Raw genomic sequence first — 22,294 nt, forward strand, 5'->3', positions numbered from 1 at the left:
ACATCAGGATTTTTTTAAATTTGAAGAATCATTATTATTGATGATTTATAGATTCTACTTAGTTAAAACTGAAAAGCATAACTGTTTATGGACATGAACAAGATGATTCTAAAATTTATTTAAAAATGAGAAAACTTCTAATGACCAAGATGATTCTCAGAAAACAATATAAAACCTTCTAATATCCTATTTGCCATAAAAGTTGAAAAATAAAAATTATTTATTATCAAAAACTGAACCTGTCACAGACAGAAATATATTTGATGTTTATGTATGTGGATCTGTTTTACATTACATGTATAGATATCTCACAAATTCAATACAAATCTAATAACGCATGTTAATTTTTCAAAAGACTCAAACATTCATTTGATATGTGAATTCTAAATGGCCATATAGTAGATATAAAGATTGTCGACATTATTATCATAAATATATACATTAAATTAGGCATAGCGGCGCACACCTGTAATACCAGTACTTGAGAGGCGGAGACAGGAATAGTGCAGGTTTGAGGACAGCCTCAAAAGTAGTGAGATTATTATCAACCTAGTGAGACTCTATTTAAAGTCAAATATAGCTGGGGTTGTAGCTCACAGGTAAAATGGCCAAAGTGATGGAATAAATTCACAATGTTTTATTGAGGTAGAGAGGAATGTAGAGGAACTGTAAGCTTTGCAAAATACCACTTCAATTATGAATTAATAAGAAGAGTTGAGAAAACTAGCCATATGTATTAAAACTGAATATATTTCCTTTGACACAGTAATTCCACTCCTGAGAAGGATCAAAAATAAATGAATACGTTTGCTCACCAAATTAAATCTGTGAGGCCATTCACAATGGCTTTTACTTGAGTGTTACCTGGAAAGATGCTAATGCCCAGAACGGAAAGGACATAATAGTTAAACACCTGGTGGAATGTTCCTATATAGCAGCTGTAAGCAACAAGGTGGCCTATATTCATCAATGCAGGAGAAACTCACAGGCGAAACATTCAGCTAGGTAAGCAATACAGAAGAGTACCTACTACACAAATATATTTCAAAAAGACAGAAAAACCCATCATTTTAGCTTAGAATACATCTCCTGTGCTCTCTTGCTATACTGCATTTTACCTTTTACCAAGATTTTCTCTGCAGGTGGCCAAAATGATTGGTTTTCGGCTTATCTTTCCTTTTCTCTCCCTCAAAAATGATCAGATAAATGTACATTTTCTTATCTATCTTTATACTTCTTTCACAAAGGATATCAATTTACAGATGTTTTATTGCATTTTCTTTTTCATTTAACAGTGCTTTCTGGAAATCATTCCATATCAATTCCAAGATATGTTCCTTTTTCATTAAATTTATATAAATTTAAGTTGAATAATATATTTTATAACTATGTCATATTATATTCAACAATTCCCTTATTCGTGGGTAATTATAAATAATGGTGGGGTAAATAATCTTATAAATATGTAAATTTCCTTTGTTAGAAGTATAACTTCAGAATAAATTCTGAGAGGCTATTGATATTTCATGTGTGTACATTAGTAACTATTGCCAATTTCTATTATATATCACTTCCTATTGCTCCTTTTATAAGTTACTATAACTTGATGGCTTAAACAACACACATTTATTATTGTATAATTCCATTTGTTAGATGCTAAACAAAAACTTTGTCATGATACACTCCTTTTGAAGAGTCTACAAGATAGCCTATTTCTTTACCTTTTCCAAATTCTAGAGGCTACTCACATTTCATGGGCCATGAATCTTTCCATTTTCAAGGCCAGCAGTTACATGTGGAGTCCTACTCAGGTTCTATCTCACTGGTTCTCTGAACCAGAGCAAGGCTCTCTGGTTTTAAGGTCTCATTATAAGGTTGATTCCACCTGGATAAACAAAATATACATCCCCTTATGGCTAAGTTCCATTACCATAGTCATATCTGCAAATTCCCTCTGACAATACAAACTAACACATTTATAGATTACGAGGACTAGATAATACAATTTGGATCTTCAAAGTTCCCAAAGGTCCGTGTGTTAAAGGCTTTCTTCCTCAAGGTGGCGCTGTTGGAAGGTGTTAAAGTCTTTGAGATGGAGCCAAGTGGATATGTGGTGTATGTCTGTAGTTTCAGCCATTATGAAGCCTAAGACAAAAGGGCCTCTTGAGTCCATGAATTTGAGACCAGCCTGGGCAACACGGTGAGACCTCATCTCAAAAAACAAAACAAAACAAAAAAAACCCACGAAAAATAAAAAACATTCAAGGCAATAACAACAATGACCACAAGGACCATAGCCTGCTCCTCTTTTTAACTTCCTGTACATGAGGTTATCAGTTTTTCTCTACTACACATTCCCACCATGATCACAGGCTCAAGGCAACAGGACTAACTGATCATAACCTCTAAAATTGTAAGACAAAATAAACCATTTTTATAAGTGGATTATTCCAGATATTTTTTTATAGTATCGGGAAGCTGACTAACACACTAGGTATGGTCACTTAAAGGACCACATTTTTTTCCCCAGCCACAGATTTCACGTAGATTTTATCCATCTGCATACCCACCAATAATGTACCAGCATGATCATTACCTAAGATCCTCACCATCAAAAAACACTGTCATATTTTCATTGTCTGTAAATTATAGGCGAAAATTGTATATGCTAGTTAAAATTTGTATTTTTAGTATTAGGAGTGAGGTTAAAAATCTTTCATTATAGTTAATGGTTAATTTATATATTTTATTGAATTATCTGTTCAGTTATTTGCCCTTTGGATTTTCATTTCAATACAATTATATGTTAAGAATAAGATCATTTTATCTTTTTTTTTTTTCTGTACTGGGAAAGGAACTCGGGGGCATTCTACCTCCGAGCCACATGCTTAGCCCTATTTTACAGGGTCTCACTGAGTTGCAAAGGGCCTCACAAAGTAGCTGAGGCTGGCTATGAACTGCGTTCCTCCTGTCTCAGCCTCCTGAATGATGGGATTAGAAGTGTGAGCCACCACTCTGGGCACATTTTATCTTTTATGTATGCTGTATATATTTCTCTTTATTATTTGTTTTTAAGCATTAATTGTGGTGTGTGGCCAAATACATGCACACATACATAAGAATACACACACATATAGTTATATAGAGGTACAGAAAGAAACATAAACATATATACTTTTATATAAATTAAAAGCAGAACTTCCCAATTGTTTATCTATTACTTCTAGCTTTTGAATTAAAGTGGAAAATCTTTTTCGATACTATTTGTATAGGAATTCACCTATGCTCTTTCTTTTCACTGTGTGGTTTCTTTTTTCTTTTCTTTTTTTGGTACAGCAGATAGAACCCAGGGGCATTCTACTTCCGAACAACCACCCCAGCCCTATTTTTTATTATTTATTTTGAAACAGGGTCTCAAAGTTGCAGAGGGCCTCACTAAGTAGCTGAGGCTGACTGCAAACCTGTGATCCTCCTGTCTAAGCTTTTCAAGTACTGGAATTACAAGTGTGTATCGACACACCCAGTCCAGCTTACCATGTGGTTTCTATTTTGAACTTTGGTAGCATTATTTACTCCATGACAAGGATGTTTTCTTTTTCTTTTTTGGGGGGGGGGTACATGGGATTGAACCAAGGGGCATTATAAATATGTTTTTCTTTCTTTCCTTTTTTTCTTTCTCTTGTTATGGTTTGGATATAGAATGTCTCCTAGAATGCATCATGTATTGGCAATGTAAAAATGTTTAGAGGTTAAAATTGGTTAAGGAAGATCCTAACCTCACTGGTAGGTAAATCCATTGGTAGATTAATAATGTGAATGGATTTACTGGGTAATAAGTAGGGAGGTGGGTCACTGTGGGTGTGAACCTGTGCGATCCTCCTGTCTCAGCCTCCCAAGCGCTGGGATTACAACTATGCGCCACCACACTCGGCTTTTCTTTTTTAAACTTTTAATATTTAATCAATTTTCATCAATTAGGTAACTTTTTCAATTTCTCCCTCTCTCTTATTTCATATTTCTTATTTCAGTTTTATAACTGAGTTATGGATACTTTCTCATACCACAAACTGTTCATGTATTATTATTTTATTCTCATCCTCATCTTTGGATTAGTCTTAAACCGAAAAGTAAATATACTGCTTTCAATAGGAGTCCTTTGTCAAAGTTTCCTCAGTTACCACTGTATCAAGAGGAGCTCATAAGTCCAATATTTCCTAGGTTTCTAGGTTCTTGCAATATTTTTTTTCTTCCAGAAACTATAATGCTTAGGTATGAAACTCTGGCTTCATATTGTGTGTGTGTGTGTGTGTGTGTGTGTGTGTGTGTGTGTGTGTGTGTTTTATTGCAAGACAGTTGTCGTTTGTGATGCCTTTGAGAAGTGTGACAAAGGCCTAATTCTCTAGTCACTCTTGGGTTTTTTTATATTTTCCAGGATGCCCTCAAGATTTTTTCTTAGGCCTTAAAGACTTTTTCATTGTGATATAATACGTAAAACATTGAACTTACAATTTTAACTATTTTTAGGTATACGGTTTTGTGACATTAAGTATATGCACGCTCTCATTCAATCCTCAGTACTCTTCATCTCCCGGACTTCTTACTAACTGTGGTGACCACTCACGGGAGTCAGAACTGAGAAACTGAGAGCAAGGAAAGAGAAGAAAGTAAAGAAGGACACAGGGGACCTGAGGCTTGGGAGCGCGAGAGCAAGGAAAGAGAAGAAAGTAAAGAAGGACACAGGGGACCTGAGGCTTGGGAGCGCAACCGATGTTTATTATGTACTCCGAAGCATATTTATATCATACAGAAATACCAAGAACTCTTTAACCCACGTCACCAATACACTTAGGCATGCACAGCGCGTAACCACATAAAAGCATTCCTGGCACCACAAAGTCTTCTCAAAGCATGAGCAAGGGTGGAGGTTCTCGAGGCAGAGTAAACGGCTAGGCGCTTACCAGGCAGAAGATGCACAGAACTTAAGGATGTGGCAAATAGTAGACAAAGCAATGGGAAAGTGAAACTAGACAACACGCTAAACCTAGCCAGAGTAATGAGGTCTAAGATGAGCTCCCGAGAACAGCTGCTCTGCATGCACCAAAGGGCTAGGGAGTGACCTCAGACTCCCAGGACTGGCCTGTCAGCACTCTGTCCCCAACAGCTAACGTCCTGACGTGGTTAGTTATGAGTCACTTCTCTCAGCTTTATGAATAATGACATCAGTTTGCACAATTGGGACTTTTAATTATAGAAAATCTGTAACTTATTCTGAATACTATTCTGACCCATTTATTTCCATCAAAAACTCCAGTAACATGTAAATCGAATTTTTGCCTGCTTTCCATTTTACTCATTTTTCTCCAACCCTTTTTATTTCATTCTTAGACCCTTTTATTATTTTTATATGTGTCATTTATTATGCTTTTATTTGAATCCTTTCTGTTTTAGTTGTCTTGAAAATTGTTCTTTATACAGATAAAATGTTATTCTTTTATTTCCTCAATTTTTCAATTTATTTTGTACTTTTATTCATTTTTCCTTCTTTATTTTTTAATTTCTAATTCATAAAGTTCTTTTTCCTAACATCTCCAAATTTTGTTTTATACTATTTAACTCAATGTAATGCTTTGTTAAAAATTTCTCTCTCTCTATCTCTGAGTTTATCAACTTAATATTTTACTAATCTTTTAATACTTCATGATGATAAAGGCACAGTTGTGAATTTGTACACAGAGCTTGTAATTATAAGTTTATAATACTACTCTTATTTTAGGATTTTTTTTGTTTCAATGGATCAAATACTATTTAATTTCTGTGGCTTGACTAGGGGGAAAGGGGAATTGGTACTTTGTCTCTTGATTTTTTTTTTCTGTCTTTTAGAGTCCTACACTATATATTCACACTTTGGTTTCTGTACTATATCATTTGCAAAGGCCATCCTCTGTACTCCTTAAATTACTCCTTCTAAAATAATTGTCTCTCCAAATTTCACTGGTACTATTTTTCTGCATCTTCTAAGCACTTTCTTGTCCTCTAGTTTGATCTACCAATTTATTTTAAAAAATGACATTTATAGCTATGGGAAACATTTTTCTTGCAACAATTTTTCTTTCTTAAGGCAATTTTTGTTCAGTCTTCAGAACTGTTTTGCTGCTCTTCCTTCTGGCCGTGAATTTATCCTGGACATTGCTTTGCTCTTCACACAGGGTTAGGAAAAAAACTAAAAATATTTGGCTACTAGAAATTGATTATTCTTTTGGCTACATTTTTAAGTTAAAGTTTGGAGTGCCCTATATCTTATAGTTATGTTGACAGCATAGGATTTGTGTGTTTTTATAATTTTTTGTTTTGAGTGTTTATATTTGTTAGGGAATGTGTTTGAAAATTTAGCTATAAGGATCCATTATTCAGGAAGACTAAGATATCAATTGGTAACAAAAATTAAATTTCCAGCATTGTTTTTTATTTCAGTTTAGATCACCTAATATTTTAGTTTATAAGTATACTGACATACATATAAATATGTATTTATACATGTAATATATACATACATACTTATGATACATATATTAATTTGGGCTTTTTATGGAGAATGAATCAGATGAGAGCCATCCTCTGAGGCAGTAGGACCCATGAGAAGCTCTTACCTTAATCTAAGAGAAAGTGATAAGAGGATGGAAGTGATAGCAATGAGTACAATTATGAATGTAAATGGTATAATTTGTAGAATTTTGTTTCAATAGGTAATTTCAGCTTATTCACATGGATGGAATTGCTATTTTCTTTTTGTCAGCTTTAAGCAATAGTTATGATTTTAACTGAGTGAATATTGATGGAATAAGTGGGATAAATAATCATAAACTATGAGAGAAAACACCTAGATCACACACATGCAAGTACCTGGAATAACTGATTCATTGAAAAGGGTCTGCTTTGTGTGTCTGATTCATTATTATCAGATGAGTGATTTGAATGTAATTCAAATTGGAAATTGCCAATAAATAGATCAATAGAGATGATTTTTACAGAGCTCTTTTAAAAGTTGCTAGTATAAATACTATTATTAAAAGCAATATTTAATAAAATCCCATGGGGAAAAGGTTATACGGTTATGCACGGAATGAGAAGGAGAAGTTCCACCTGTATGAGTAGAAATTGCGAAGAAGACCAATGAGGAATTGCAAAGGAAGGTAATCGAAGGTTGGCCACAGAAATTAAGAGAACTTCCACAAACTAATGAGAGGATGACAAGGTTAGCCATGTCAAATGCCAAGGAATCTCAAACGAGTCCATAAGTGAGGTTTCCTCGCCACCTGACTATCTGGAAATCACTAATGACTTTGCTATTGTGGCCTGACCACTGGGGAGCAGAGACCTTGCATTCTGGGAGTGATCAGTAGCTGAGACAATGGCATGCAAAGTAAAAAGAAAAGCATCCCGAGGTAACACAATTACAGGGTACTGAAGCTATCAACCAATCAGGCCATTTTGTTTAGAACACTAGCATAGCCTTTGAAGAGGCTGAAATCATCTCTCATCTCAGAAACATTTTGTTCTTAGGAATGCAAACTCATTAAAAAATAATTATTGCTAGCAATCCTGTAATAAGAGTTTTAGTTTTTGTTTAGTAAGAAAGGAACAATTTGAAAGAATTTATAGACCTGAAATGTTTCTGTTATTTGGAAATGAGATCACCTGTCACTGATGTTTACCACGCCCCCCTAGGGAGGGTATAAAAATACTGTGAGAAACTAAAGACACACACACACACTCAGAAAAACCTTCAGTGTCACACCACTCCTGACACCATGAGCTACTACGGAAACTACTATGGAGGCTCCTGCTGCAGGGGCTTCGGTGGCCTGGGCTATGGCTATGGCAGACTGGGCTGTGGCTACGGAGGCTACGGTTATGGCTCTGGGTTTGGAGGCTACGGATATGGCTCTGGCTTTGGAGGCTACGGATATGGCTGTTACCGCCCATCATGCTATGGAGGATATGGGTTCTCTGGATTCTACTAAGAAGTTAGCCAATTTGCAGATTCGATCTCCACGCTCTTGTCTGTATCCTTCACGTGATTGACTACTATTCTTGATGTATAGTGGACATCATTTGTTGACTGCATGCTTCAGGAGGAGCCAGTCATCAATTCCTCTGGTAGAATCTGGATTCTATCCATTGGATTGGTGTTTCATTCATTACCTAAACTCTAACATTTGTTGCTACCATGTTTGATCTATATTTTATAATAACTTCTAATAAACATGTTTAACTGACTTAACAAACATGGCTTTATCACTTACTTTTAGTATATTTCAAATGGGAATATGGGTTTCGGTCAGGATGTCAATATCTTTTTCTGAATTGGTGTTTTGGTTCAACAATGTTTTCATTCAAACAATAAGTTTAATTCAACATATATTTACTGCATGCTGAATAGCAGTTTAATTGCTAGAGATTAGGAAAATAAGATTGACAGAAACACTGTTACTTTCATGTAACTTACTTTTCCTTTGTTTTCAGTTATTTTATGTATTTTTATAATATAATCCTGGACACTTATGATTTTATAACTTGATTTAAATAAGTGATTTCAACCTTTCTTTCAATAAATGTGTTTTTGTTCTAGGACTTATCATGAAAGGGCAATGAATTTGTGAGAACCCAAAGAAATAAAATTTAAATGAAACATTAAGTGGATACAAAACAATATTTGTAATGACAATTAAGTCAAATAAAGAATGTTATAAAAATTTCATGTACGCAACATTGTATTTTCAAATTTTTAATTTCATTTATGTATAATCAGGTCAGTTTTATAATACTGAACATGTGAACAACTGGTCTGCCTCCTTGACCAGTTAGTTACTTGACTTAATTGGCTTTCTATTTTCCTATCTGTAGATTAAGGGCTCTGCTTCCCAGCTTCCCACAGAAGCTTATTTCTCAGATATAAGACTGAGATCAAGTCAAAATAAAAAAAATCCAAAGTGTGTTTACTGATTTACTTTCCTGGGGTACACACTTACATAGTTTTTCAGTAGGTTTACTGTAGTTCCGTAAACTTTATGTTTTGCAAAAACCTTTGTGGGAAGCCACTGTCTTGAGTGACATGCTTTCTTACAGAGGAGTAAGGCTTGATGTCCCGGCCTCTGCTCATCCTCTTCCCAGTAAGCAAGATTTCCCTCCCAACTATGATGCTTCCCACTCTCCCGAGTGTGTCTTCTCCAGGTTAGCACAAGGGCTCACAATACTTGGAAGAAGATTTGCAGGAGTTCTGGTGTGACAACTTCATCAAAAAAGTAATAATACCCTGAAATAGCCCTCTGTCCCTCGTGATGTTCAGTTTTTATTTCTAATACATTTTAATCAAGGTGGAAATGGTTACTGTGCAGTTTGTGTGTTATGACGGCTTCTTGTTTAACTTCTTTTGGTTTCTAATTATGGTCATTTGAAGATTTCTTGGAAACATCTACTTGATATTAATGTTTGTATTTATTAGTTTTAATTTTATTTTTGGATAAAAATAATTGTATATACTTATGGGGTACAATGTGATGCTTGGGCATATGCTTATATTTGAGAATAATTAAATGAAGTGAATTAGCAAATATATAGCTTCACATACCTATTTTTTGGGCAAGGAAAATGTTTCAAATCTACTCTTTGATGATTAATTTAATATAGCATCTTTTCTGGGAAAACCAGACTGCAGACAACAATGCAAATTATTTAATCTTCAACTTCTTATCTTATAGAATTGAGATTTAATTGAGCAAAATAATTTGTCATTAAACAAGTCTTCCTATTACCACTAGTTATTTTCTTTCAAGTACAAAGATTGAATATTACTTTGAATAAAAATAAACAAAACTTTCACTAAGGCTTTAATATGATGAAGAATGTATGCTATTAAAAAATTATCTGGTTGTGGTGTTGCATGCTTACAATACTAGTACTTGGAAGCTGAGACAGGAGGATAGCACAGGTTTGAAGCCAGCCTCAGCTACTTAGTGACACACTGTTTACAAATAAAACATAAAATAGAAATAGGTCTGGGAGTAGAGCCCAGAGGTAGAAAGCCTTCACCCCCAGTAAAAAAACAAACCTATAGTTAAATGTGTCAAGTTATGGAAAAATTTAAATTATTATGTGAAAAATTAATTCAGATCTAATATGAATCACTGCAAGTTTATGTGCTAGATTGAAGGAATATAAAACATGTTACATGTGTAGCTATGTTCTCACCCATGATACTGATGATGGGTCAGTGGTGTGGATTGCTACTTTCTGTATCCAGTTGTATGGGCTTCAAGTCAGAGTCTGTATACACTCCTTACATTACTGCAGTGCCCAACACAGAACATATGTTAAGTGAATGTTTGTTAACAGAAAATATAATTAATATAATGAAATAATTTTGTGGACCATAAAGTTATTGGTCTTTCAATGAAAGAATTAAAGTACTAACTAAAATATGGGCAAAGTAGTGACAAATTTGTTTCCTAATCCTCTTCAGAGACCAAAATTTATTTTCACCATTATATTTCTGATCCTTTAAGATATTTTAATACATTCTTTCCATCCAAACTATTGGAAATAAAACTATATGAGTTGCACAAAATCTCAGTAATTTGATTATATAATTTTAAGAATATATTCTGCCTTTAATAAGTGATTAAGAACTTTAAAAACTGTACTTCAAAATTCAACCCTAAATTCTACAAATAAAAAAGTTTGTCTGCAAAATATGGAAATAATATTTTCTGGTGAATACCCAAGGAATTTTTAATGTGCTGGAGGAAGATATGTATGTTAAAGTGCCTTAAAACTACTAAATTCATTGTAAGTAAATTATTTTACAAAACCGTATTTTGCATTTGCTCACTTAGAAAACGACCTGGTTATTTTAAAATAATCATGAGCTGTGGTTGTAGGAGAGTGATGGAGCACTTGCCTAGCATTTATGAGGCCCTGAGTTCAATTGTCAGCATCACAAAAATATTGTACTGAGTATATCTTTTAAGTGAAATCATTACCTATAATAATGGATATTCTGACTTCACTCTTGGGTCTCTAGAAGGTCAAAGAGACGTTTTCTCAGATATGCATTTCACATTGGGTTAGTTCTGTGTCTGAGAGTTCCTGCAGGTGATAGCATAATTGGTGTCTTTTTAGTACACTCCATAGTAGAGGCTCAAAAGGTCAGAATTGCTTGAGGGTCTGGCTCACAGATGTCTAAGATAGGTGAAGTCTTATAATACTCTCACTTCTTTCATTTGAAGAGAAATGCACATTCACTGCATCTATAAATTAATTGATGCATAATTTCAATTCCTATTTTTTATTTGAATGTAAAAATCCATCATTAATAAAATTGTAGATTCGTGTTATCTTTCTAGTAATAATGATGAATATTTACTAGAGAACTCAGTCCACTGTCTTGTTGATTTTTTTTTTTTTTATAAAATAGAATCTGAGAATCAGGGTCCATTTGTTGGCAACCAGCAGAGGAGATCTATCTAGCTATTGAATCTTTCTCATTGATATAATTTCCTTTCACTCAAATATATCCAACAGGTTCCAGAAAAATTGTATGATATGGTAAATGGACAGATTATCCCAGCTACAATTTCCAAGCAAATAATACAAGAGTCTGGTGTTGATGAGAAATTTTCATCAATTTTTGTTTGCTGATGATTCTGAGGATTAAATGCTATAAGTTGAAGGGAGAAATTGTGCTAAGTTATCAAATAATCTAGACCAGTCCTATAAATTAAATGTAGATATTCAATGCTACATTCACTGAAAATTCTTTGGGAAGATACTACTTGATTAAGCACATTATGAAAAACTTAAAACAATGTCTGAAATTTTAGATCACGATGATGGTCAAATTTTTTAAGCACCTCAATTTAAATAAGAAAAATTAAATCTTTCAAAATTCTTACAAACCATAAAAGTGACAGATTTGGGAAATTGGAACAAGTATCTCCAATTTTATTTCTCATTTTTTGTCTTAATGAAAATTCAGCTCTAGTTTCCCATGATATTGACCTCATTCAATAAAGAGTACATCCATTATTGTGAAATGCAACTAAGTGCTATGATGCCTGGCTGGAGGATTTTACAAGTGAAGTTACATCATGAGTGGCCTTTCAAGACACCATGTTATTGTCAACATAAATACAGTGCATTGCAGTGGAATCAAGGCAAATGGCCCTGAATGGAAGGCCTGGATTACATATCTCACCGCTGAGGCCATGGAATGAGTATTGTAAAAGCTTGTTTTTATTGTCGCACTCTTTTCTGAGGCATGTGAGTTCTTGGGCAGATGGTGGCACTGCTACTTGGGACACATGCTTTCATCATCATACAAAATGCCAACTCCTGACACCATGAGCTACCATGGCAACCTGATGGTGGCCTGGGTTGTGGTCATGCGTCAGGCAATGTTATGGTTGTATGGATGAAGAGGACTGAGGTGTGGCTGTGGATTCCATGACCCTGGATCTGGCTGTGGACTTTACTGACTTGAAGAAGGCTTATAAATCTTGATATCTTCCTACTATTTTCTTTTCAATCTCAACAGTGGCATTTCATTCCATGAAGCAATGGAGAATTTCACAAATGAGGTCACCTGTGGCATCTCTGTTGTCAATTTTCTCTGAGTTATTATCTCTGGATGACAAAATTTGTTTCTTCTAATTTTACATTAAAATCTATCAATTTTCATGTTATCCTGTAGGATAATTAATAGGCTTTAGAACTTTCCCCTTCTTTTTCCTCCTCTTTCTTTCTCCTCTCTTCTCTTTTCTCTCTCTCCTCCTCCTCCTCCTCCTCCTCCTCCTCCTTCTCCTCCTCCTCCTCCTCCTCCTCCTCTTCCTCTCCTCCTCTTTTTTTGCTACTGGTAATTGAACCCAGGGGCATTCTACCTCATAGCTACAAGCTCCCTATTTTATTTTTTATTTTGAAACAGTGTCGTACTAAGTTTTGGAGGGCTTCACTAGGTTTTGGAGGCTGGCTGCAAATCTACAATCCTTCTATTTCAGCCTCCCAAGTACATAGATTACAAGTGTTCATCACCATGTTTGGTTTAGAGATTGTTTTTTTTTTTTAAGGAATGGTCTCAGAACAGAATTTTGCATTTTATTTTCATTCAAAGTATAGTCAGTTTTTACAATGTTGTTTTAAAAAGTTCAACTCTTATATGTTTTCTTAAACATCCACATTCCTATTTTATAACAAAAATCATCAAGAAAATAGAAGAAAAACACCTATTTTTCTTAATTAGCTATAGAAGGCTAACTTTTTTAGGTGAAGCCAATTAGAAGGAGAAGGCACCAAGCACGGTCTGAATGTATGCCATTTTCAATATGATCCGCATAAAATAAAAAATAAAGAAACAAAAAAGAAATGTCTAATTTCCAGATGTTGGATTTCAAAGGAGCTTAGAGTGACGGGGAGTTCAGCAAGGAGCAAGAACACTGACTTGAAAGAGATCATCCTACTCTTTGGCATAATATGTGACTTTATTTATCCTTTTCTCTAAGACACAATTAAGGACACAGAAAAATGAAAGGGACTTTTTTTTTTATTCTCCAAAGATTTATGCATAGTTAGTTGAAGGGTAATTAAACTAAAAAATAAATAAAACAGGCTAAAGCAACACGTTTTGCATGTACTTTGCGGTTAAGCTCCTCTGAACCTGCAGCGAATCATCTCCTAGAACAATACCAAGCATATAACAGGAACTTCGTAAATATTTAATTAGTGAGAACTAGTTACTGAGAAAACGGAAGATAATTAAAATTTCACTACTTTGTATCCAATATTTTTAAAGATTTATATATGTATATATATTATTTATGATTTAATTATCATAATACTCACAAACAGAAATTAAAAGTGTGTGTGTGTGTGTATGTGTGTGTTTGTGTATGTGCGTGTGTGTTACTAGGGACTGAATTGAAGGGCATTTTTTCACTGAGTTATATCCCTAGCCCTTCTAATTTTTTATTTTGAAGCAGTAGCTTCCTAAGTTACTCCACACTGTCCTCCACACTGAGATCAGCCTGTCTCAGCCTCCCAAGTACTGGGATTACAGATGTGCGCCACTGTACCCTGCATATAAAGAAGTATTTTAAGTCCTCAAACAACCTAAGAAGTAGTTAGAATGTTAGAACAGTGAAGAAAATACATGAGGATTTGGAAAGCCAGGAAGACAGGGCTTGCATTTCCTTTTCACTGTTGATTTTGTGATATAAAATATCTCCACTGATACTGCCTTGAAATCACTGAAACCTTGTGATAATTTTTATTTTGAAGAATCATTGTAAAAATATCCTACCCTGCACACATGTGCATCCCAATATGTCATGGGGTAAAAGACACAGTAGGAGACATAAGGTCCCAACAAGTACCAGAAGATGGGTGGATCAAAACAGGAGCCTTGTCTCAGTTCTGGAGCCCAGGAGTCCAAAATCACAGCATCTTCAAGCATCGCCTCACCTCTACCACCTACAGGGGAACCTTACCTTTCCTCTGCCTAGCTTCCAGTGTTTGCTGGCAGTCACTGGCATTCCTGGAGGTGGCCTTGTGTGACTCCGATCCCTTCCCTTCTCCATCACACAATGTGTTCTTTGTGTCTTGATACCTCTTCTTCCTGTCTGCTCAGTCTCTCTGTCTGCTTTTGCTGACCATTTTACAATGACACCAGTTGCACTAAATAGTTATATTAAGACCCAACTTTAATAACCTCACTCAAATTGATTAAATCCGCAAAGACTGTTTATAGATTAGGTCACATTCACAGGAGGAGAATTAGGATTCCAACGTGTAGTTTTTTTACAGGCTTAGCATGGTGGTGCATGCCTATAATCCCATTACTTGAGAGGCTGAGATATGAGGACCACAGGTTAAAGGCCAGCCTCAGCAACCAGTGACACACTCAGAAACTTAGTGAAATCCTGCTTCAAAAAATATCCCCAAATACAAACAAACAAATAAACAGAAGTCTGAGGTGTACATTGGAGGTAGAATGTCCCTGGGTTTATTTTTTAGTCACACACACACACACACACGCACACACACACACACACACACACTTTTCTTTTCTTTTCTTTTCTTTTTTTTGCATTACTGGGGATGGAACCCAGAGGCATTCTAGCTCAGAGCTACACCCTAGCCCTATTTTTTAGTCTATTTATTTATTTATTTACTTATTTTGGTGGTACTGGGGTTCCTGGAAACCCTTCTATCTCTGGGCTACACTCTCAGACCTATTTTATATTTATTTTTATTTGGAAACAGGGTCTCTTAAACCAGCAAGGCTGACTTCAAACCTGCGTGATCCTCCTGTCTCCACCTTTCAAGCAGGGAAATTAAAAGCGTGTGCCACCACGCTGGACTTGTCTTTTTTATTTCTGAAACAGGGTCTCACTGAGTTGCAGAGGGCCTCACTAAGTAGCTGAGGCTGTCCGTGAACTGTGATCCTCAGGTCTCAGCCTCCCGAATGCTGGGATTACAAGTGTGCACCACCACACCTGACTTCAAACACGACTTTTTTGAGGAAGAGATAATTTAACCTATAAAAGTAACATTTTTTGTTTAATATTATTTTGTTTATATCATATAATTAATAGTTAATGGACTAAAATCAGGTAATTTGATAGAAAGCTTTTGATTTTGATTTTAGTCTTGAAATTCTTTCTGCAATCCTAATCATGTCTCGCTACATGTGAAAGAAATTTGGTTAGACAAAATGATGACTGTTTTTTATTTTTTTTATTATTTTATTATTATTATTATTATTATTTTTGGTGGTACTGGGGTTCCTGGAAGCCCTTCTACCTCCAGGCTACACTCCCAGACCTATTTTATATTTTTGAAACAGGGTCTCTTACGCCAGCGCGGCTGGCTTCGAACCTGCGCGATCCTCCTGTCTCCGCCTCCCAAGCGCGGGGATTACAAGCGTGCGCCACCACGCCCGGCGATGACTGTTTTTTAGAACGGATTCTGTTTAAATTGACACTTTGCGGGTCATTTATACTTGTCTATTACAAACTTTGTAGTTTTTATTTATATCCTCTCATAAATGTCTACAACCAAACAACCACATCATCAAAAACAGAGGCAATATCTGAAGGCAGTTTATTATTGATTCTTCAACACTGGTGTGTGACTTTTTTTTTTTTACTATCTGTTCAAATTGACTATGCAAATCAAAGTCTTTCTGCAAATATCCATTGCCATGGAGATCCCATCTTTAACGTCTGCTTCCCTCCATATTTTTCTTTCACCTCTTAACACAAACCTATTTATCTAAAAGCCTATCTCAAACTTTCTTCAAATGTCTGTTCATAAAAATAATGAAATACATATTTGGGTCCAATTTTTTACTTTACTCACTTTCAGAAGAAATTCTCAATTTATCTTTTGATTTTTCAACAGGAAATAATGAGGTCAAGCCATGTTTTAGGCTTTTGAGTAAGATAGAGAACTCACTTATACTTTAATGCCACTTATATAATTTGGAAAATTAAAATGAGTGAATTATTATAGTACAATCTTTCAGTTAAATCATTCTATATTCTTTCAAGACAATAAAAGCAATTAAAAACTTCAGTTAAATAATCTTTTTATGGTTATGGATGCAGGAGTTAAAATACTGAGTTTTCTAGAACAGTAGTCTTGTCTCTTTAGGCCCAAGCATTACTATTTGTTTTAGAAATGTTCTGATAGGTTTTGCTATCAGATTGATGAACTACTGCAAAGCAATCTTGCCCTGCCTTGTAATAAAAAGAAAAAAAGAGAGAAACTTTCAACTTTCAATGTACAAGGCCATTGCTATTTCCAATTTGCATTCCTTCCAAAAATTTTGTCACTCAACAGAATGACTGTCCCTAAGAACTTATTATCTTGTGTATTGTTCTTTTATATTTTCTAAAGGTTCAGAGAAATATAATCATATAACTTTCAAGTGAATTAAATAGACATTTCATGAAGGAAGAAATTCAAATGGCCAATAAACCCATGAAAAAATGCTCAACATCATTAGCAATCAGAAAGATGCAAATCAAAACTACCCTGAGATTTCCAATAACTCCACCTAGAATGACAATCACTAAAAACACAAACAATAAATTTTCGCAAGGATGTGAAGAAGTGGGAACTCTAAAACATTGTTGGTGGGAGTGCAAATTAGTGCAACCACTTTGGAAAGCAGTATGGAAGATCCTCAGAAGAATGGGAACGAACTTACCATTTGATCCAGCAATACCACTTCTGGCTATCTACCCAAAAGAAAGGAAATCAAACTACCAAAGGAATGCGTGCCTATGTTCAGAGCTGCACAGTTCACCATAGCCAAACTATGGAACCAGCCAAGATGTCCATTAACAGATGAATGGATTACAAAACTGTGGGATATGGACACAATGGAATTTTACTCAGCCATAAAGAAAAGCACAATTATATAATTTACAGGGAAATGGATGGAACTGGAGGACATTATGCTAAGTGAGATTAGTCAGTCACAAAAAAGAAGAAATCAAATACTTTCCCTAATGTGCTAAAACTAGAGAGAAATGCGTAACAGGAGGAACTCTAGATGAAAAAGGAGATACTATAGATGAGCGAATAAGGCAGCCTAACTGAGGGCATGGGATTGGGGAAGAGGGAAACTCTCTAAAGCACATGATGTACTTAAACATATTAAAGTCAATCATTAAGTCAAGTGTAGAAAGGATAGAGGGGGAGGGAACTGGGCAGGAATTGGGTAAGAGCTAATTGGGTGATGTGTGCATGTATGCCTCTACCATCTTTTATCCAATTAAGATAAAAATTAAAAAAGAAAAACCTTCTTTTTGTCTTTTTTTGGAATCTGGGATCGAACCCAGAGCGCTACACCTGCAAAGCAGGCACTTTGCCACTGAGCTACATCCCGGCCCCTGACTGAATTCTATTCAGCCATAAAGAAGAACAAAATTATGTCATTTGCAAGGAGATGGAAAACCCTGGAGAACATTATGTTAAGTGAGATCAGCCAAGCACAAAAGAAGAAGATACATATGTTTCCTCCAATATGCCCAAACTAGGAAACACAAAGAATACCAGTGGGACTCCAGTTATTGAAGGGGAAATACTAGCTAAGTTTGGATGGTAAGATAGGAGAGGAGGAAGGTCGGTCTTGATTAATGAGGGTCTACACCTGAACATGTGTAAAATTATAAATAAATCATGGTTAACCTGGACAGCCATTGGTGGGAGGGGGGAAAGGAAAACGGGGGCGGGGGGGGAGGGCATCAAATATAGTGTAAATGTATACTATTTACGTTCAATAAAAAATTGTTTAAATAAAAAAAATAAAAAAGAAAAAAAAGAAAAAAGAAAAACCTTCTAATTATTTTTGTTGCTCTATTGAGAAATCTAAAAAGATTTTCTTCTTGTAGTCCTGAGGATTGAAACCAGGTCATTTAGATAGACCATTTTTAAGTGCTCCCATAATTAAGAAGAGTTAAATGAGGGGTATGCATATTTAAATATCAAGTTAGAATATTTGAACATGCATATTATAAAAGCTATGGCAAGGTAAAAGTATTTTTTTGTGTGGGTCTGAGGATGGAACCCAGGGGCATTCAACCTCTGAGCTATACCCCCTGCCTTATTTTTTATTCTTTAATTTGAAACAGTCTCACTAAGTTGCAGAGGGCCTCACTAAGTAGCTGAGGCTGTCCGCATACCACGACCCTTCAGTCTCAATCTCCCAAATGTTGGGATTACAAGCATGTGTCACCATGCCCAGCTAAGGTAAAAATATTTTTAAAAACATAAACTACAGATCAATAAAGGAGATAAAAAAGGCTCATGAAAATAAGGCAAAATAGGTAGCAACTAGTAGCCAAAAATATGCAAAAATTATAATACAGCTAATTGATTATTTTATTCAAAAAGTAGTTAAAATATGAATGGTATAATTATACTACTTACAAAACGGTGATGCCATGGTACATAGAAAAACAAGATTATATACAACCTACAAAAAGGGGTAGAGGAAATATTATGTATACACTAAACAAAGGAATTCAAAGCTGGTCATATTAATTATGAAAAAAGCAGAATTCAAAGTAAATATGTTTATTAGGGATAAAGAAGAATGTTACATAATTGTAAATGGGTTATTTATCTCCCCTATCAGAAGCATATACGTGTATCTTTTCTCCTTAAATATTTTTTTATCTATCAAGATAGTTTCAGAATGTTTGAGACAAAACTTGACCAGTCTGAAACTAGATACAAACAAATGCATAGAGTTGGAGACTTTAACACTCCCCCATCGGTATTTTATAGATCAAATAGGCAGAGAATCAGTATCCAGCAACTTGATGTAGTATTTATGGGACACTTATACATTTTTACGTGTACATATCCTATTTACTAATACAAAACATGCTATAGGCTACTAAAAATCTTAAATTTATACTTAAAAGAAAATAAATAATAGAAAATAGAAAATCAACCATCAATTAATAACAGAGTGAAATGGATAACAAAATATATTCAATATTAAACTATATACCACTAAATAAACCAGGGGTCAGAGATTAAGTCCCAAAGTTAAAAAGTATTTTACTATAAATAAAAACAAAACTACAATATCAACTTATGGGATGCAGCTATAGAGAGTATTTAGAATTTATGTTTACCATTAAATACTTATATTAAAAAGAATAAAGATATAAAAATAGGTAATCAATGTTTTCACCTAAAGAAACTGGAAAAAGAAAAGCAAATTAACCTCCCCCCAAAAAATTAAATTGAAAACAGTAATACAATAATGAAAATAAAATAAACCAAAAGATGATTTCGTTTTGGAAAAATATTAATAAATGTTTAGGCATGCTAATCAAGTAAGAGGAAAGAGGGAACAATCAAGAATACAAAAATTGAGAATGAAATCACAGATATCTCTACAGATATCATAGATGTAAAAGGGAAGGGTAGACTGTTCAGTTTGTAAGAACAACATTAACCTGTTGCCCAAATGGAAAAGGTGTAAAACAAAACTAAACACCAATGGCATACCTCATAAAAACTGATATAAAAATCCTCAATGAAATTTTAGAAATTCAAATCTATCAGTACATTAAAAGAATAATACTCCAAGGCAAATCATATTAAGTCTTTTTTCATATGTTAATCCAGGCAATCAAAACCATTAACTAATTAAAAGAAAACAAGTTTTTTTTTAAGTTGCTACAGAAGAAAGTGAACGAAAATTTAACATAGGCTTATAAAAGAGTGTCAACACTCTAACAATAGGACACTTGAATCTGATAAAGGTATCTAAAAAAAAAAAAAACCTGGTTAAAATTACACTAAAATTGAGAACAAGGTAAAGATGTCTACTGTTAGTACTCAAAATCAACATCCTATGGGAAGACCAGCCTGTGAAACAAGATGGGTGAAATGCATTAAAAAGGTAGATGTCAATCAGAGTAAAAAAAAAAAAAAATGATAAGAAAAATAGGTCCCTATTCACAGTGTACATGATTGTATATGTTGAAAAATCTTAATGTATCTACAAAAAAAAAAAAAGGAAACAAAAAAGCCCAGAATTAATAAATGAACTTAGGTCTAAACAAAAGCAAATCAATGAAACAATCAAGACATTAATTCTGCTATAAATATTAGAAAATGTGTTCCCTAAAATCCCTTTTTACAGTTTTTTAGTATCCCTGATTAAAAAGATGTTAGCATAACACAGAAATAGTTAAAAATGACTTTATCCTATAAAATAGCTAAGATGGCTTAAACTAGGAATAGAAAAGAACTTGGGGGATTTATCTTGAGCTTATTTATTGTAGAGGGTTTGTAAAACTGGTCCAATGTCCCACATTTTTGAGGGAGGGGGCTAGCCTTTGAAGGCAGGGGGCAGAGCTACTCTACTTTTACTGCTTTCCAGGTGAGCCACCTAAAAGTCTTACAAATGCATGATACAAGGAATGCATATATATATATATATATATATATATATATATATATATATATATATATATATATATAACAAATAATAAAAAAAAAGCAGGATGCTCTGTGTCAATGTGACAGATTCCCTGACAACCTCAGAATACCACAGGAGTCTGTCTGAAACTCCTGGCACTCAAAAACTTTTAATTTAAAATCCTATTCTTATAAGCATCCACATTGATTGCCCCTGTATCCCTTGGCCTCAGTCTTGGGGATTCTGAAAGCCTATGTGTTTTTGTGGGGTTAGAACTGGCTACACTGACCATGGTAGATTCAGCTAGGGATGCCACTACTTTTTATTAAAGATATCGATTCTCTGGTTTCTACTGAAAAATGTGTGACACACTAAATACACTACAAACTTTTCTATTACTCCAAATGTTGAACTTAATCTTTTATTTTTCCTTCTTTGTCTTCAAAGTCAAACATATCGTTACCCTCATTAACTAAAAAGCCTTCTAAAGTCACACGTCATTAAAGAAGGTGCTTTGAAGAAAGGACACAAAAAGACACATTGTTCTCGGGAGAATGAATGTCTAAAGGAAAATGGAGCTCCTTTTAAAATGGCTGCATTTTGGAATTGCAGATACTTCTTTAATTTCTCTGTGACAGCTCTGTTACTATTTCCTAAAAAAGTGTCCAAATTGACATAGTAAACTTGCTTTCATTTTTATTTATGTGAAAGATTTTTATAGGTGCATTTTTAAAACCTAAATAATAATTGATATATATCAGTAATCGATATAATTGATACATATACATCAATAAATATAATTTTGTTATTAATATTTTTCCTGAGTAATAATTTTCATACATACATAACTATATATCAGTGAATGTTTTTAATCTTATTCATATTTCTTTAAAATTCATGCCCACAGAAGTTTTTAAATTAACACATGTTCTGTATGATTTACTTAGAATGATGCTCTCCATCTGATTTGGCATTCAAGAAAATCAGTAGCCCTAGATATTCATACTATCTTGTGAAGTTTTGCCCTCTACTTTCTCAAATATAAAGTTGAATGTACCATTCACTTTAATATAATTAGTTTTTATTCACTATCTTCTATGTTATATCAGAGAGAAATTGTCTTTTTGTTACATTCCTTTTTGACTTATCTATATCTCTTAGCAGCATGCCTTTGCTCTGTGTTCTGGGACTTAAGGTGTTCATGTTGAGTATTGACGGAAAATTCACTTGTTCACCAAACCCTGCCCAGGGCTCTCTCTTTGTCTTATTGGGTAGAGAGCCTGAGATTTC

General features: G+C 34.4%; 1 protein-coding gene across 1 annotated transcript; it reads left to right on the forward strand.

Moving 5' to 3' along the window:
- Positions 1-7,808: 7,808 nt before the first annotated feature.
- LOC308263839 (keratin-associated protein 19-3-like) lies at positions 7,809-8,021 on the forward strand (the record flags this gene model as incomplete). The annotated part of the gene is made up of 1 exon (XM_080696932.1): positions 7,809-8,021. One exon carries the CDS (start codon positions 7,809-7,811, stop codon positions 8,019-8,021), a length of 213 nt encoding a protein of 70 aa, XP_080553058.1.
- Positions 8,022-22,294: the final 14,273 nt, after the last annotated feature.

Source organism: Muscardinus avellanarius (genome assembly GCF_963383645.1).
Source record: "Muscardinus avellanarius genome assembly, chromosome: 5".
Classification (NCBI taxonomy): domain Eukaryota; kingdom Metazoa; phylum Chordata; class Mammalia; order Rodentia; family Gliridae; genus Muscardinus; species Muscardinus avellanarius.